At 43.0% G+C, this 17127-nt stretch overlaps 1 protein-coding gene across 1 annotated transcript; it reads right to left on the reverse strand.

The window, feature by feature from the left end:
• Positions 1-638: 638 nt before the first annotated feature.
• On the reverse strand, positions 639-13990 carry LOC123060395 (uncharacterized). Its single transcript, XM_044483094.1, has 22 exons — positions 12956-13990; positions 11921-12036; positions 11205-11413; positions 9332-9451; positions 9123-9251; positions 8912-9037; positions 8333-8388; positions 8145-8244; positions 7939-8056; positions 6518-6727; positions 6123-6432; positions 4975-5068; positions 4560-4668; positions 3926-4197; positions 3673-3800; positions 3263-3497; positions 2567-2755; positions 2199-2485; positions 1929-2109; positions 1597-1839; positions 1389-1471; positions 639-1252 (listed from the first exon to the last, which is right to left on the reverse strand). The coding sequence occupies exons 1-22, from the start codon at positions 13798-13800 to the stop codon at positions 1105-1107; spliced, it is 4308 nt and encodes a 1435-aa protein (XP_044339029.1). The 5' UTR covers positions 13801-13990; the 3' UTR covers positions 639-1104.
• Positions 13991-17127: the final 3137 nt, after the last annotated feature.

Here is a 17127-nt window from a genome sequence, read left to right on the forward strand (position 1 = left end):
CATAGCCACATGGTGCCACTACTGGGGTACTGCCCGGAGCGACGGCTGGTATTCAAGTGCATGACCAACAGCAACCTAAGGGAGTGCCTGGACGGCCTCAATAGGAAGCCCATGGACCGGGAAACGCCCGTCGGCATGGCGCTAGGCACGGCGAGGGGAGTACCTCCACAAGGCAACGACACCATGCATCTTCCACCGGGACATCAAATCCACCAACATCCTGCTCCATGAACGATTCAAGGCCAGGATCGTGGACTTACTAAGCCCTAGCCCGAATTGTGCTAGTTTTATGCTATTTACTATAAGGAAGGAGAGTCAGCTCATGAGGAGGATCACATTCTTTCCTCAAACTATGACCAACTACATAGGTCCGCGATAGCTTCAATGAACCAAACAATGTTCTACACACGAGATGTCACACTACATGCGATCACGTATGAGGTCCTTTTGTTTACAGGAAATCACCTATCATGTTCTAGTAAGCTACATAAGCAGCCAATTTGCAAGAACATGAACCATGAGCATGGTTGTACCGTGCATCCAAAATGATTATTCAGAATTCACAACATCATTCCGCCTGTCAAGGTCCACAACAGAAATCAGCTCATTTAGAACGGATAGAACATAAAGATGCCAACTTGATGATATGAACCTTGCTACTATTTGTTAATGAAAACCATGAGGCGTGTTAGTTCTTGTTTTATACAGTCAAGATACAACTCAAGTTACACACTGATGCCATGCCCAGCTCAACACAAGGGGCAAGGTCATAACAGTAACACAACAGCAACAACAAGCACAAACAATAAAATGACATCCCCCCCTCTCTTCAGTTAGCTTGGGTATTTGTTTTTAACTCTATGGTGTCTAAATCCTACAAAGAATGGATCGAGAACACCTTTATATATACAAACAGAACACAGGTTGTGTGCCTGCATATGATTAAACGAGGGGCGAGGAAGTATGCATATATAGCACTGTAGTTGCTTCTTTGGCCCGGTCAATAAAGAAAGGCCGAGCTGCCCCCCACTCCTTTTCTTTTATCAACTCCCAAAAAATCGAGTTGTAAAAAGCTATCAAAAGCACCTCTGTTAAAACCGGATGTCACGACTGCCAGAATATGTTCGGGTCCTTGCTGTATACTGCTTGGTCTTGGATCTCTAGATTACCCACATGCCAATCAACAAGCCTTGCTTGGATGCATTTCAACAACATGAGTCCAGTCGGAAACAGCCACCAGCCACTTTCATCCCTGCATAGGATTTCAAAATGTGCAATAAACGACAGGATAAAGAAAATGCAAGCAAAAGATGAGGTTGACAGCCTAATATAATTGAGTTTACAAACATGCATATAAGTTTGTGCTTAGCAGAGAAAATTATTCTTACGTTCCAAAGTTCCATGGCTGTGTGCTTGGATGTCTCTTGGTTGACGACTTATAGTGTACGAATCCGCATATCAAAGCCACAACCTGAACATGCATGTCAAGCAAGTTATGGAAATGAAGTAAACTTTGGTATAGCCAAGCAAAGATCATACTATTGCAGATATCAGTGACCAATGCAAACACAGTCCTAAAACATTCTGAGTACTTACAACATTAACCAGTGAAGTAATGTTCCACAATGCATATACACGAGCAAGGCCTGCTGATCGCCGTGGTCCATGACTAAAAAGAGCATTTATTCCAGCAGGGAAAGGCGACAGTATCGCAAGAGGAAGAACAAACAGAACTAAGAGAACGTCGGCCATTGAGTATGAGTATAGCTGGAGAAAAGTAAGCAACACTAAGCTGAAATCTGCCAGGAGCAATATTGAGATTACTAAGCCAACAAGATCCTGCAATTAAAAACAAATGAATGGTAAGTGCAAAATTACATAATTCAGTCATAATCATTCTATAAGCTGAAATGGTAGCATAGACAAACCTGATGGCCAACTGGTTTAGAGTTGTGCAAGATAAGAGAAAACGGGTACAGAAAATCTCTCCTGTCTTTAAGTGCCCGTAAGGTAGTACTATCTAGAATGCCGCCAGTAATCCTTTTCCGCATAAGAGCATCCTTAATCCTTGAGCGGCTTAGTTGAGCATCAGCAAGCATGTCCTGCACTCTGCATGATGCAATAGAACATTATAAATAAATATAGCTTAGCAAGAAAAATGATAAATGCTGAGGACCAGCAGATAAATAATAACTCACGGCGAATGCTGCTCTATTTTAATTCTTGGGCTGCCATCAAGTTCAGCAGTCACTGGTTCTCCCTCGACAGTGTAAACAACAAGACCCAGTTGGCAATACCCTAATGCTGTAGCTTGGAACCACGCAAGATCGACACGGACACCATTCACGCCCAAAGCAGGATCCGCATGAGTTTCAAGCCAATTAAGGACAGGAAGAAATGTTGCTTTGAGATTTCCACGTCGAACCAAACGCAACTGAGCATTCAATCCAGCTACAAGACGGTGCCATATCCAAGGTTGCACAGCCTGTGAATTGGAAATAACATCAGGCTCTAAGAAAAACTCTGCAGCATGAACAATGCAGCTTGAAAGATCTTAAACTCATACCTGGCTCATAAGACTGGTCAGCACACTGTCACTATGAAGTGAAAATGGAGCCATGTAACTTCCATCACCACCAAAAATCAAGGACATCGGAAACCTTTGACGAAGTCTAGGAGGAAGATCAGGCCTTTTCTCATCTCCACCAAGGAAGAAATCTAAATATCCCAACATTAGATCTGGGGTTGCAGTCACCTGTAGATTAGAGTAACAGGCATATCTTAGTTTCAATCGTGACTCAAAAGATATTGTTTCAGTCTGAAAAGAGAAAATGAAGAACGCTACAGCTGTCTTACTTTACAACTGTCCAAAATATTCTCTCAAATGGTTTATCTGAAACTTGAATTTACTCCCTGTTGATATTCCTAAATTTATGCACAATGGTCCGCATTTATAGATTATTTTAAACATCAACAATCAAGCTAACAACATTTACTACTTGCCTATCTATCCATCATAAAAACTTTAAAAGTACAACTTTTATCTGCCCACCCTCAGAGGATATTTCATCAGTTACAAGATGAACAGTTAGTTTCAAAGTGCAACTGGAAGTCATTTCAATTTTCTGACAGAAAAACACAATTATGGGTACAATTAGTAAGACTAGCAAAAGAAAATATCAAAGACAAGTTTATACGATCATTCCACGAACATCTAGTGATTGCTGTTTTTAGATACAAAGTGAAATGCAGAGTAACGGACCTTGAGACCTTCATAAAGCGCACGTGAACGGCAAGACCGTAAGCATGAATGATCATACTCAGAGCGAACAAATTCACGAAGTCTTTGTAATTTTTTTCTTCTACGCCACTGTTGCCATGACCAAGCCAAGGGGTATGCGAGTATACAAAGGATACTGTAAATTGATCCCTCCCACCACTGATAAGCTGCAAGTGTGTTTATCTCATCAACAAATCGATTAAATGCATCCTCATACCTGAAAATTCAGAGACAGCACAAATAAGCAAGAATTGCATCATTTCAATGGAATATCCAACAGCCAAGGTATATTTGAATCATAGCAGTGAACCACCAAAGCACTGGGGACTGCTGAACAAAATGATCAGAAAGACTAAATCAAAGCGGTTAGGTTTGAAGACAAGCATGCATACACAATCTCTGTAATCTGTTCTGCTGGGGTGTGTGGGAGATGCCAAGGTTCACTGAAGGTGTTTGGGCCCATGAAATACATCCTGTGTACATGACCATGTGATTCTTCAGCTCTATTAGTTTCCAAGACCTGCAACAATAGCAAAACTTCAATTTTAATTCGGCATGTTCGTTTTCTCAACAACAACAACAAAAACAGCCTTCATGTGGTATTTAAACTAAATATGAGCTGGAACAGCAGAATCTATACAGTACCTCATTTAGTGATTCTAGGAAAGGGAAGGAGTGATCAATCTGCGACCCTTGTTGAGTTGGTGCTGGCCCGGGTAACTCATCAGTGCCAGCAAATTTCATCCGAGCAACACTTAAAACAAGAGCTAACAAAATAAGAAGGCCTGAAAGAAGTAGACCAAATAACCAAGGTCCCCCAAAAGTGTATATTAACTCTTCAAGAGCAGTATAACAGTGAGGCATGCGATATCTGTCTGACACACATATGTACGGGCATGGAGTTTCAGCAGCCCCTCCTGTCAAACATAAGCTCCAGTTAGAATATTCAAGAAAAAAAATTAAGTGTCTCATACTTACAGAACCCAAAAGTGAGTTTTTTGTTCGAAGCAATCAATATAACATAAAAAAGGAAACGTAGAAGAAATAACATAGTAGCAAGAAAAAAGATTCTAGATTTGAATCTAATGACTAGTTGCAGGGATATTTCGAAAGAAGTAAAACTGATTACTTAGGTTGCACTTATACAACCTCCGTCTGGAATTAACCGTCGGTGAAATGAGTGTATGTAGACGCGTTTTGTAGATACACTATTTCAGCGACAGTTTCCAGACGGAGGGAGTACTATATATCACACAATATTTAATATACAAAGAATTACCTCGGACACTTGTGTACACGGCACGGCGAGGAAGTTCGCCTGAAGGGCACGGAAAGCAGAGAGATTTTGAAGATCCGGTAACATTCTTGTATGTTCCCAAAGGGCATTCCTGCATTTTCCAAAGGAACACCTCCACATTAACAACATAAGTACAGTTCACATATGCATATAGCCACCAATACACAATTAGAAATGGATTGCTCAGTGTTTTACTAATTTTGATAAATGTGGTGATGGACACATGGACTGATTTAAGCACTATCATGATAGTGAACTACAACCTCCGTCCGAAAATATAAGACGTTTTTGCAGTTCAAATTTGACCTGCAACAACGTCTTATATTTTGGGACAGAGGTAGTAACAAGTTGATGCAAATAATACAAGACACAGGGGGTACACGTTTATGGCATATACCTTGCAAAATGTACCATAAAGACCTTTTGGGCAAGCTCTTCCTGTAACTGTTCCATTCTCACCAGGGAATCCTGGCCCTTTGCTGATTCCTCCGCTGCACAAGAATATACAATCAGCAATGTAACAATATATATAACAACTGCTGTTGATGGAAGGAAAATGTGCAAAAATCAAGCATTGCATCATGCACATCACAAGTTAACACAACTCAGCCCCAAATTATAGAATTTGATCATAGCATGCATAAAATAAACACAACTCAATTACACATCCACCTTGGATAAATCAAAATACTGCAAGACACGGATTTCCTTTAAATACATCCAAATTTGATCATAATTGAAATGTCCCAAAATTGATGGAATCACATACTCCCTCCGTCCCAAAATAAGTGACTCAACTTTGTACTAGCTTTAGTACAAAGTTAGTGTAAAGTTGAGTCACTTATTTTGGTACGGAGGGAGTATTATCTTATTTTAACTTTTAAGTAATGATGTTTCTGATATCTTACGGTACCTCCAAACCAACAAGCATACTTTCCTTTTTGTGATGGCAAAGGATGCATAAACATACAAACGCCATCACGCCCGCGTGCCTAGGTGAGTGGCCCCATTATAACACAAGCACGGAGGATAAATCCACAAGTGCCACAAAGTTCACAGTGAAGCACACTCGAACGCATACATGAGTCTGAACCTAATTTCAATAGTTTATTTTCTGCAAATTCATCCGTACTACCTATACAATGATACGTAACCACATACAGTTCGAGCGAGCATGATGCAGGGAGTTAAACTCCAAATGTTAAAAGGACGAGAAGGAGAAGGGGGGGGGGGGGGGGGGGGGGGGTAGCACGCAGCCTACAAACTTGAACTGTAATTCGGCTATTTCTTGGCCTCGTCATCACATAACATCCCCATAACAAAATTAGACTAGACATGAAGAGTAGCCAAATATAGATTTCAAGTATTGCAAGATTAGATTTGAACAACCAAAAATAATAAATTCCCTAATACCATTAACACCAGATGGTATGTCCTAAATTGCCAAACATACTGCAAATCTAGAGTAGCCTGTATATAGTTTTGCACATCCATCCAGGAAAACAGAACATTAGAAGTAATATTAGAGAAAAGATCAAATCAGACCTTGCAAGTATTGATCCTTTAATAGCTGCAACAGGAACATACTCATCTCCAGTAGGAATGTTAGACCAGTGAAAGTGAATCCTTCCCCCTCCACCCCCACCGCTGCCAGCTCTACCAAAGCCACCAACACTCGAAAGGACGGAACTCTCTGCTAGGGACAAAGTGCGCACAAATAGAAGAACAGTGCCCCCAGAACCACCACCAGGTCCAATGGAGGAATTAGTTACAGCATCAGTCAAACTACCACCATTTGATTCTATTGTACCGTAGAGCGTGAGACTTGGTAGAGAATACTCCCATGAGCCCAACACTGGAATACAGTCACAACAACCATAAGACACAAGTTTTTGAGACCTATTAAACTAAATATGGTCAACCATGGATATATGTGTTACCTATTATACCACCACCAGCTGTGGAAAGCCCTGTTGAGTCATTGCCACTTCCACTGCCAAGTTCACAAGGCAAATCGGCATTACCATATGTAGGTCCACCCTCAGCACGGCTTCCATTAACAACACTGTTCCCCCCTTTACCACCGTGTCCACCACCACCGCTTAGGCCGCTACTTAATAATCTTCCTCGTCCTATTCCACTTTTGCAGCCTGAAGTCATAAGAAATGGAAATGAAGAAACTGAGACGAAATAGTTTGAAACATATGCTAATATAAAGCACCATGAAGTAAAATAGCATGCACAAAATACACGGTTCTCCTCATGCCCCGCAAAGGGGTTTACACCAGCTTATCAAGCTGAGACGAACAGAGAAATGATAAGCAATTCATGTGGCGAATAAGGGAAATCTGGGTGTCCATTCATTTCAGGATTTCTATCTATTTATCAAATTACTTGAAAATGGTGAAGGTATGAACGCATTATTCAAAGACTGCTTCCTAAGGAAAGAATAGTGAAGTTCATTGAAATATATGAGATACAAAAGAAGACAATAAAAATGGATAACGAAGCAAACAAGAGCTGTGCCTTCATGATTCCCATTGCAGCCAACAGAAAAAGCATGCATCTAATATTTACACAAGGCAAATATTCCTGAAAGCACAGAGAGAACTACTCCATTCTACAGCGTTCAATGTGCAGGAGGTACAAAGAGGGGCTGTGTACTCGTAATGAAATTTAGTGTACTTCCACATGAAGCTTATTTACTTTAAATGAGTAATATTAGATAATTATGAATTAAAAATTGCAACTTCAAAATGAATGGGAGGGTAACTAATTAATGTTACATTTATTTTTGTTAGTGGGTTCCACATGTAGTGTTCTTAGTTATTGAGGATGTACCGGCATTGCCTATCCATGGCCCACCTCACATGTATTGATGGCTGTATTTACCATATATTCAATCAAAATCAATACCTGATTTTCCCTATTAAAAAGTTGGACCATCTAAATGCAATTCTCTGCAGTATAGATAGAGGTTCCCGTACCCAAGCTCCAAAATCCGCATCGGGTATTATCAGCATTAGACTGCTTATTTTGTGCTCATCTGGTTGGAATACAATATAACATATATTTGCTACTGAAAACAACAAAATAGAACACTACGTTTTGACAAACTGGCTGAATCTTAAAAATTAATGTTAGCATGTGTTCGAAGTTACAGAGTTGTAATATTAGAGTGTTCTGAAAGACTTAATAAGCAAGCAGCTCTAGAATTTTCTACAGTATACTTAAATCATATAGCTGATAAATACGGGCTGGTCTACTCACAGGATCCACAGGATAAATCAAGGTGCCCCTAAAAGTGCGGGCCAAAAGTCAACTGCATATTCTGGCAGACAAAAGGAAGATAGGACATTACCCAATCCTGTTGTGCTGATAGTCCCAGATGTGTGAACAGTAACACTTCTTGCCCTATTGAAATGAATTACAGTTCCTTGTATGAGACCCCAGACATCAATGTCTTCTACGCGGCATACCTAAAGGGAAGAGGGGTAGTAATGCTTATGTTACCAACAAAGTAGCCTAATATGCATCACACCAGAAAGATTAAAAAAAACAGTGTACCTGGAGAGTAAATGACAGTGAAGAATTCAGATTGCAATCTTCTGGTGGATGAATTATTTCTACAGGGCAACTCTCATCTTCACAGTTCAGCTTTGGGGACCTAATAGATGTACAAAATTTAACAGCTCATTAACGAGCAAAAAACTTTCCAGCACTGGAAAGCAATAGTTCAAGGTTGAAGTATTTACACATCGCCGTTACTTCCATTTACAAGTGGACCCCGTATAATGGAGCCAGGTCCAACCTACAAAATATACAACATTATAGGTACTTCTTTCAGTAGTAGTTACAGAAAGGCCGGTTACCTCATGAAGCAACTTACGCAACATCATAAGTACAGGAGAAAATAGACAGCAGAAAATAGACAGCAGAGAGGACCCATTAAGGAAATAGAATTAACTATCACGCCGAAGTTGAATGAGTGGAAAAATATGAGCCATCTTAATCAGGACATCTCTATAAATGACACCTAGTTAAACACAGCATATTGGGTTGATTAAAGTGCGGAGACAAAAGAAAGGCTATATACAATAAGCAAAAATGTAAACTGCATTGAGGAAAAGTTTTCATCTGCAGCTGAATAAGTATGACAAGGATATTCGACACGAGTAAAATATATAGAAAACAGTAACAAGGTTGTTGCTTATAAATAGAATCTGCAGTGATGGGCTAAAAAGTAAAAATGAATATGCAAAATAACATGTAGATACAAACAAATATTTGGATAAAGAAACAGAACATGTTATACTGAAGGATATCTATCATACCCGTATGCTGTAGAACAGTGACAAAATAAGACGTGGTGCCTCGATTATGTCTCCATCTCCAGATAAGTTCAGCAGACCTTGACCGCGAACTCCAAGATTAGCAGTAGAATGTATCACAGATGATTCCTGACAAATATACAAGAAATTGATGTGCGTAAATAAAAGCAGCAAAAGGGAAAAAAGAGTCAATGACAGTGGACCGATAATGGACCTTCAGGACTATCAAATTGCTAGCATCCAGTAAGGACGTTGCAACTACTGAATCTCCACCACCATTAATAAGCATTCTGGAGTTCCACATAAGGAGCATCTTAACAGACATTCTCAAAGCACCGAACACCTATAAAAGTTCAAAATAGTGTGACATATGTAAAACTGATGCACCAGAAAGACAGCAAATAACAAGAACAGCTAAATCACCTTGATTGTTGAGTCACTCATAAGAAGCTCCTCAGCCATCAGTTCAAACTCCGAGTATGGATAACCGGTCAATCCAAACGTCAGAACAGCACCAGATTTTAGGCTAAGTTGCCCTTGAACCTGAAAAATGAAAATAATTGGTACCATGCTATTTTCAAATACTTTGAAAAAACATGGAGTTATTGCCTTATTATAAGGGAACTTCAACTTGCATCATATATATGAGTGAATTTCACAAAACCACAACGCTTCAGGAGAACTCGTGTCAATTTACCACAACTTTTAGGTTTTCTGTCGCAAAACCACAAGTTTAGTGCTAATGATTCCAGTGTTTTCAAGGCGTCACTTAGGCATCGAGGGCACTCCAACCGCGAGGCGCCACGCCCTCCTTAGACAGCAGCTTAAGGCGTGGACTTTGAGGCACGTAGGGTGCCGCCCTGGGCCAAGATGGACATCATAGCCAGAGCAACAACGAGCGGGGACCAGAGCCCTCGAGCGGGAAATTGGTATAAGGAGGAGAAAGAGAAGCAAACCATATTAAACGATTAAGAGCAGAGCTCTCTCGGTTTCTCCTCTCTGGATACCTAGGCGGCGGTTGGCAACTGCAACTTGAGCACCACCTTCCATGGCTCAGATCTGCGCGGGTGGCCTCATCCTCTCAAGTCTCCTCCTCTGGCGCAGCCCAATGAGGTCATGGGGTCGCCAGGTCGTCTTCAAGAGCCTGCTTAACCGCCGCCACTCTGGTAAAGGCTCCACTTCTTTTCTCCTCCGCCTCTACTCCTCCCCATCTGCTGCCCCTTCTCCGCATCTGATTCTCCACGGCTCCACCACAAGGCCATAGCCACACCACCTTGCTGCTCTCCTTACCCATGCATCCCTTCACTCCTCTGCTTTCTCCTCCTCTTCTCTGATCCCTTTGGCCTTTGCACATTCTTTGTATTGCCACAGTGCCAAAGTGACCCCTGCTCTGATGGAATCTGAGGCTACGGCTGCTGATGCTTATGATATCCAATGATCCTAGGCAAAGACCTACATCCTACGATCCAGCTTTGCTGCCAGTTATCATGTTATGCAACCCATGGTACATTTTGTTAATGCTAGTTGTTAAATCTCCTACTTGGCTGCCATATATTATGTGTGTGTGTGTGTCTAAGGCGTCACCTCGCCTTACGGTTTAAGAGCTTAAAAGGTGAGGCAGTGCTACAGCGCCTCGCCTCGCCTTACCACCTTAAAAACATTGAATGATTCACACAAGACCAAAAATCCCCATTAATGTCAAAACTGGCCGTCACTTGCTACAGTGGCGACAATGGAGTTAACCCGTGTGTTACCCCAAGACCAGGCGTTAACAAAATAATACCCATTTTGGGAAAGATCCGTCTTGTTTGGATTTGCAGTTTGAGTTTCCAGAAAAAACTTGTGTGAGTCAGCTCCAACACTACTTCAGCATGCATATGCATGGAAGCATGAAGTCATGAAAAGGAAAAATATTTGCAAGGTAGCGGGAGCACAAACCCCACAAGACACCTCAACAAATGTTGGAGTGCTTTGTTCACACGATATTAACACAGAGGAGAATGCCAAATGTAAATCACAGTGCTTCCTTTTGGTTGTAAAGTAGCATATGTAGCAGCATAGCATTTGTGATAAATAGATAATACAACAGATGATTAAAAATAAAAATATCAAATATATATCCTGCTGCTTTTTTAGAGCATAGATAAATTAAAGACGAATTGAAGCACGATTCACCCAAACTGTCATGGTCAGCGCGCTAGAGCATTAAACAGATCCATGCCAGGGAAGTGGCATTACTGAAGATGCCACAACCGGTAGAGCATTAATCATTATAATACTGCAAAGCATTGTGTACCTGAACACGACTCCAGAGCAAGGGCACAACAACTTTGGCATGATTCCTGATGTTAACATTTGTCCATAGTGGCTGATTTGGGAAGTCCAACAGAAGAGTGTCAGTCTGTGTGCTCATGTTATTGTTGTTAACATCAAGACTCTTAGGTACTGCATCATAGAGAGTTCCAGCAGCTCCTGCATTATCTGGGCAGCCCGAACTCATTCCACCTGGCAAAGGTAACACACTTTAAACGCAAACGCAAATAAAACATTAAATCAATAGGGTTGTCTAGACACTGCATTCATCCCTAAATCGGTAAGAAAGTTGCTCAAGAGTACTCAAACTGGGAACTTCACTAGCACTTCATCTAATAAACATGTTGAAACCTAAGAGCGAGCATACAAAAGGAGTAGACGTGTAGTAGCATAGCATGCTTCCATGGCTGAATAGTGAATATTATTGTATTTGAGACAAACAGTGCAGAGCATTCAGGTGATCATGTCTCTTGCAAATGCAGAGTTGCTAAGCTAAATTTAGGAATGCAAGAATATAGAAAAATATGGTAAAATATGGGTACACAACTATATATGAGTGTCAGCGAGTGCACCAGAGCAACAAGGTGTAATAGCATACAGTCAGCAAATTTGTACTACCAACTTGTCAGAGCCATAAGGGATGATGACTTGTGAACAAAAGATAAATCTGCATCAAATATTCAGATTTGAAAAAGTTACCATGAACAAATATCTGGGTGTCATCATGCCTACTGAAAACATTAATAGAAACCCGTCCTCCACCACCCCCAGCCAAACCGTTGCCTCCAGAAGCACTGATTTTGCCAGCACCATGCCTGTCGCCAACAAAAGATCAGAGAGGGAAAACCTGCACGTACTCACTAGAATACTGACATACATAGTCAAAGGACTTGCAACAAAAGCAAAATAGCATTAGTCAAACTATAAGAGGAAAGACACCGGAAATTTTTCAGTTCAAATGGCTCTGGTAATAAAAGTAGCTAGGTGCGCAGCAATAGATAGAAGAACTATTCCTCACTGGTCACACTGGTATAGCACTCAACCAATGATTGCAGTAGAATACCAATTTTAGTATATATTTGTGTTACTGGCAACTTATTATCAGTAGAAAATCTTTGCTAAATCGACAAACTATTAACTGTATGCGTCATTTCGCTACCACTCATTATCCAGTGTGATCTTCGAGCGAAAGATAATCCCCAAATCCACTTGACAGAGTAACGTAGTGAAGACAGTGATTATTACTTACATGGTAAACCAAACTAAGTTTCCATTTATTAGCATCGCAACATGACAATTTTCAGCACTAGTTCGAACCAGACTACGCTCCTAGAATTCTGAGTACATATTTATGTTCTTTCAGTCATTAAAGTATAATCTACTGTATGATTAATGAATGTAATAATCAATGAAATATAAGCGAAAGGGAACGTTCGTCTCTTATATTTTAATTCACTGACCCCGACCCCGAAAGCCCAACTAAGTTCAGTGTAGTTACAAATTTCACGCATCATTATATGACGCAATCACAACACAAACACTGTTATACTCCTAAATCCCAACTAGTTCCTAATCAACAGGACCTACCAGTCCATCAGCGCTGTCTCCAATTTGGGAAACCATTTGCCAATCTTCAAGTTAATCAGTTAAATTAAATAGCTTAACTGCTAGTTGGTCAGCCCAATCGGTAGAAAGGAAGCAGGATGGGTATTAAAGCATTTCACGAACACTCACATAGTCTTGGCCTTGATATAGATGCTCCCACCAGAGCCACCCCCGCCCTTATCACTGCTATCACCACCATCTGCGAGCACTGTACCATTCATTAGCAGGTCATCCGCAAACAGCCACAAGATACCACCGCCGACGCCGCCATAGTCCTTCTCAACACTAGTAGAGCCCCCTTTGCTTCCATAGCTAAACGGGTGCTCGAGGTCTGACCATGCGTAGGCATCACCTCCCCATGAGTCCTCCTGCGACTGCCCATCCTTGACGTAGCAGCTGGCACCTCGGCCGCCGTGACCCCCTCCATCCCCGTGAGTCCCCGTGGGTACGCCGCTGGTGCGGTCAGGCGGATCGCCTGCTAGACCGCTAGTGTTCACAATGACCGTGTCGGCGATTGTGATGTTAGCGGCCGCGAGGGAGACCCACCCGGCGACGACCCGCACGCCGCGGCCGAGACGCACCTCGCCGGAGAGGTTGGCTGATATGACGCACCCGGGCTTCTCGCAGGTCAGGGCCGCACCGGAGTTGAGGACCAGACTGCCGTTGCCGGTGATGTAGACGTCGCCGTCCAGCTGGACCTCTTCGGATAGCTCACAGGTCGTGCTGAAGTCCCCCTTCCCATGGAGGTCCTCGGCGCAGGTCGCCGCCGGCGCCGCCGGCGGGGGCGGCGGGGGCGGCGGCGACGGCGGCGAGTAGTCGTGCCACGTCAGGATCGAGTACGGGTCCGGCTCGGCCCGATCTGACGCCTCCGGCCCGTGGCCCAGGCCGGGGGCGGCACTCCCGAGGCCGAGGGCGACAGCGAGCACCAGCGAGAGGAGGCGGGCCTGGGGGGCGAGACGGGGGTGGGGGGCCATGGGCTGGGACGCATCAGAGTCCAGGCGCTGAGGGGTTAGCGGCAGCCCTAGGGTTTGGGCGCCGCAGTGGTCGCCGCGGTCGCCGGAGATGGCGGCGGCGGCGTGCGTTGTGGGTTGGGTTTGGTGCGCCTAGTCGGGTTTAGTTTCTCTCTCTCCCCTTTCTGCTTTTTCTCGCCCTCGGCGTAATGGATGGGAGGGACTGTGGAAGGGGGGCGAGGAGAGTGGGGGGAGGAGGCGCCCGGGGCGTCGGATCCGCTTCACGATTCGCGACAGTGGTACGTGGTGGTTCGGTTTTGTATGTGGACTGCGGTAGAGACAAGTGGAGCAGAACACGCCGCTTTTTCACTTGTCCTTTTCCATGTTTTTACTTCTTTCCTAGTGGTTTGGAAAAAAAAACTTTATGTTTCTTACCGTGTAAGGCTGGTCATAGTGGGAGTAACATAGGTAGTAACATAGATGCCACATAAGCAAAATTGGTGATGTGGCAAGTAGTTAATGAGGAGAGAGGCAAATAGAGTAACATAATATGTTACCATCACATAGCGGTTTCCAATGCATAATGAGTCTACAAAGTAATAAATGAAGACAACTATGTTACCACACCTATGACACTACCCACTATGAAGGTAATAACATAGACTAGTAACATATGTATGTTACTAGTCTAAGTTACTCTCCACTATGACCAGCCTAAGAAATGTATTTCAGTGCGAACCAACATGTGGTTGGATGGTTATAGGGACAGTGGTATTCCCAGCCTTTCTGACGATGTACTTTCAGCGGGAGGAGACGTTCTCATCGATGACGAGGCGCCTACGGTGACTTCATAAATCTCAAGATGGTATGTCGGCTCAGTCTCTCGAAGGTGCTTATAGAGGTAGGGTGTGCATGTGTGCGTTCATAGGGGTGAATGTACGCGCGTATGTATGAGCGTTTGCGTTTGTATTGTGTTAAAAAAATGTATTCTAGTTATTTGGATATTTTGAGTCATTATTATCTAAAAAATAACAAATCTTGTCTTTCTCTAGCTAAGTTACAAATGTGTTCTAGACTAGAAGTGATTGATTCTCGAATAATTGAAATTCCTAGGAGTATGGGTCTAAATTTTCACCAACCAACTCTCTTTATGACGCGTGCTCTAACTGTAAAATAGACGAGTCAGAAGCATGCAAGATGTAAATGGGTGACAAGGGCCGAAGGTCAGGGTTTCGGGGCTTCACAAATTGATTGTTACATTTCCAGATGAGGGGCACCTCCATCCATAAGAGAGAGAAATGTGTCCCTCGATGTCGGAGTTCTGGTAAGATATTCGATGGTGATGGTTGGGCACAAGGTGGCTGGCGCACATGTGATACGCACATTAGTGCGCCATGTGAGATGTGGGCCAAAAGTCAAATGTCATCAATGTTGCCACATACAAGGAAGACATGTCGGTACGAGAACTAAGGGTGTGTTTGGTTGAGGAACCAAGTCAGAAAGGAACAGTTTCGTTCGCGTGTTTGGTAGAGGCACGAGATAGAATGGAATGGTCGATCTTGGTGTTTGGTCGAGGAGATATAATGACACGAAGTTGATGGTGTACAGAAATGGTGATGCTACCTCTAGTATATGTAAATTTCCATATTAACTCAGTTGCATTCTTATTTGCATTTTTTAGTTGTATTCCATTTGTATAAAATCTTATCATCTTCAAGTTATACACCCGAGTAGTAAACTGACCAGCCAAGTGCGGAACGATGAAATCATGATCTAACGCCAAAGGTGTGGCCGCCAAATCTCCGCTCCCCGGCAAATTGTCGCCACCACATGTTGGTCGTGCTTAAGCTTTGGACACAAATGCTATGCTATGCTCCGCTTGCCACTGACATGTCCTTGCTGCTTGGTGATGTTGCTTGACACCACTGCTACACCCAAGATCCCCAACTGCTGGTCGGTGCCTCACGTTGTTGCTACGCTCAGGTTCCCCTCTATCGCGAGAAGTGTTTCGCCCTAACGCTGCTAGCCCACCAGCAAACACACCCTTTCCGCATCTAGCTTGTCGTCAAGCTGCTACCATGCCATCGTTCAGGGGTAGGGAGAGACGATATAGATGGGGGAGAGGTGGGGGCATTCGGGAGGGATGAGGAGGACTGGATCTAAAGGGAATTGTATAGAGAGGGAGAGAGAGATGATGGAGTGGCGACGGGGGCGTGCAGGTGGGATAAGGTTTCATGGGGGAGTGTGCCAGGGGAAGGCGGGAGTGCTGAACAAGAGGGCACTCTGCGTGATTCCTCTATTTTGGAGGAACATGTACGTTCAGCATGTTGGGAGAATATTCAGTTCAGGAGAACGAGTGGTTTCATTCCCCAATCCATCCAAACACGACAACGAGGCCCGTGTGTGAAATGGGCTCGTTCCATTTAGATATATTATATAACTGCGCACTTTTCCTGCCCTCTCAGACCATTAGCATTTGTATCCGTTGGATCGTCACTTTAGGCCTCGGCCGTTGGATTGACTCTTAATCACATGGAAATCGGGCGATCGTTGCTCCGGTAGTTTTTTCATCCCTCTGAGATTCAATTGGGCCTATTGGGCCAGTATTAGGCTACTGTGCAACCGAAAAGCGGAAAACCATAAACCAATCTGGACGCTCGTGGCCCTGGTTTCCTATGCTCGCAACCTCTCGCCTGGCGGCGCCTCTCCATGGTTGACCGATCTGAAGGAAATATATCCTAGAGGCAATAATAAAGTTATTTTTTATTTCTTTATTTCATGATAAATGTTTATTATTCATGCTAGAATTGTATTAACCAGAAACTTAGTACATGTGTGAATACATAGACAAAACAAAGTGTCCCTAGTATGCCTCTACTTGACTAGCTCGTTTATCAAAGATGGTTATGTTTCCCAACCATAAACATGGGTTGCCATTTGATGAACAGGATCACATCATTAGGAGAATGATGTGATGGACAAGACCCATTCGTTAGCTTAGCATTATGGTCGTTACAGTTTCATTGATACTGCTTTCTTCATGACTTATACATGTTCCTCAGACTATGAGATTATGCAACTCCCGAATACCAGAGGAACACCTTATGTGCTATCAAACGTCACAATGTAACTGGGTGATTATAAAGATGCTCTACAGGTGTCTCCGGTGGTGTTTGTTGAGTTGGCATAGGTGGAGATTAGGATTTGTCACTCCGTGTATCAGAGAGGTGTCTTTGGGCCCTCTCGGTAATGCACATCATTCTAAGCCTTGCAAGCATTGTGACTAATGAGTTAGTTGCGGGATGATGCATTACGGAACGAGTAAAGAGACTTGCCGGTAACAAGATTGAA

The sequence above is a fragment of the Triticum aestivum genome, chromosome 3A, assembly GCF_018294505.1.
Source record: "Triticum aestivum cultivar Chinese Spring chromosome 3A, IWGSC CS RefSeq v2.1, whole genome shotgun sequence".
NCBI classification, from domain to species: domain Eukaryota; kingdom Viridiplantae; phylum Streptophyta; class Magnoliopsida; order Poales; family Poaceae; genus Triticum; species Triticum aestivum.

Bases quoted from the DNA above. Each gene is read 5' to 3' on its own strand.
- LOC123060395 (XM_044483094.1), bottom strand. From the start codon at position 13,800: ATGGCCCCCCACCCCCGTCTCGCCCCCCAGGCCCGCCTCCTCTCGCTG. The intron at 8,245-8,332 runs GTAAATACTTCA...TACATCTATTAG, and splicing joins AATGGAAGTAACGGCGATGT to GTCCCCAAAGCTGAACTGTG. The intron at 6,433-6,517 runs GTAACACATATA...ACTGTATTCCAG, and splicing joins AGCTGGTGGTGGTATAATAG to TGTTGGGCTCATGGGAGTAT.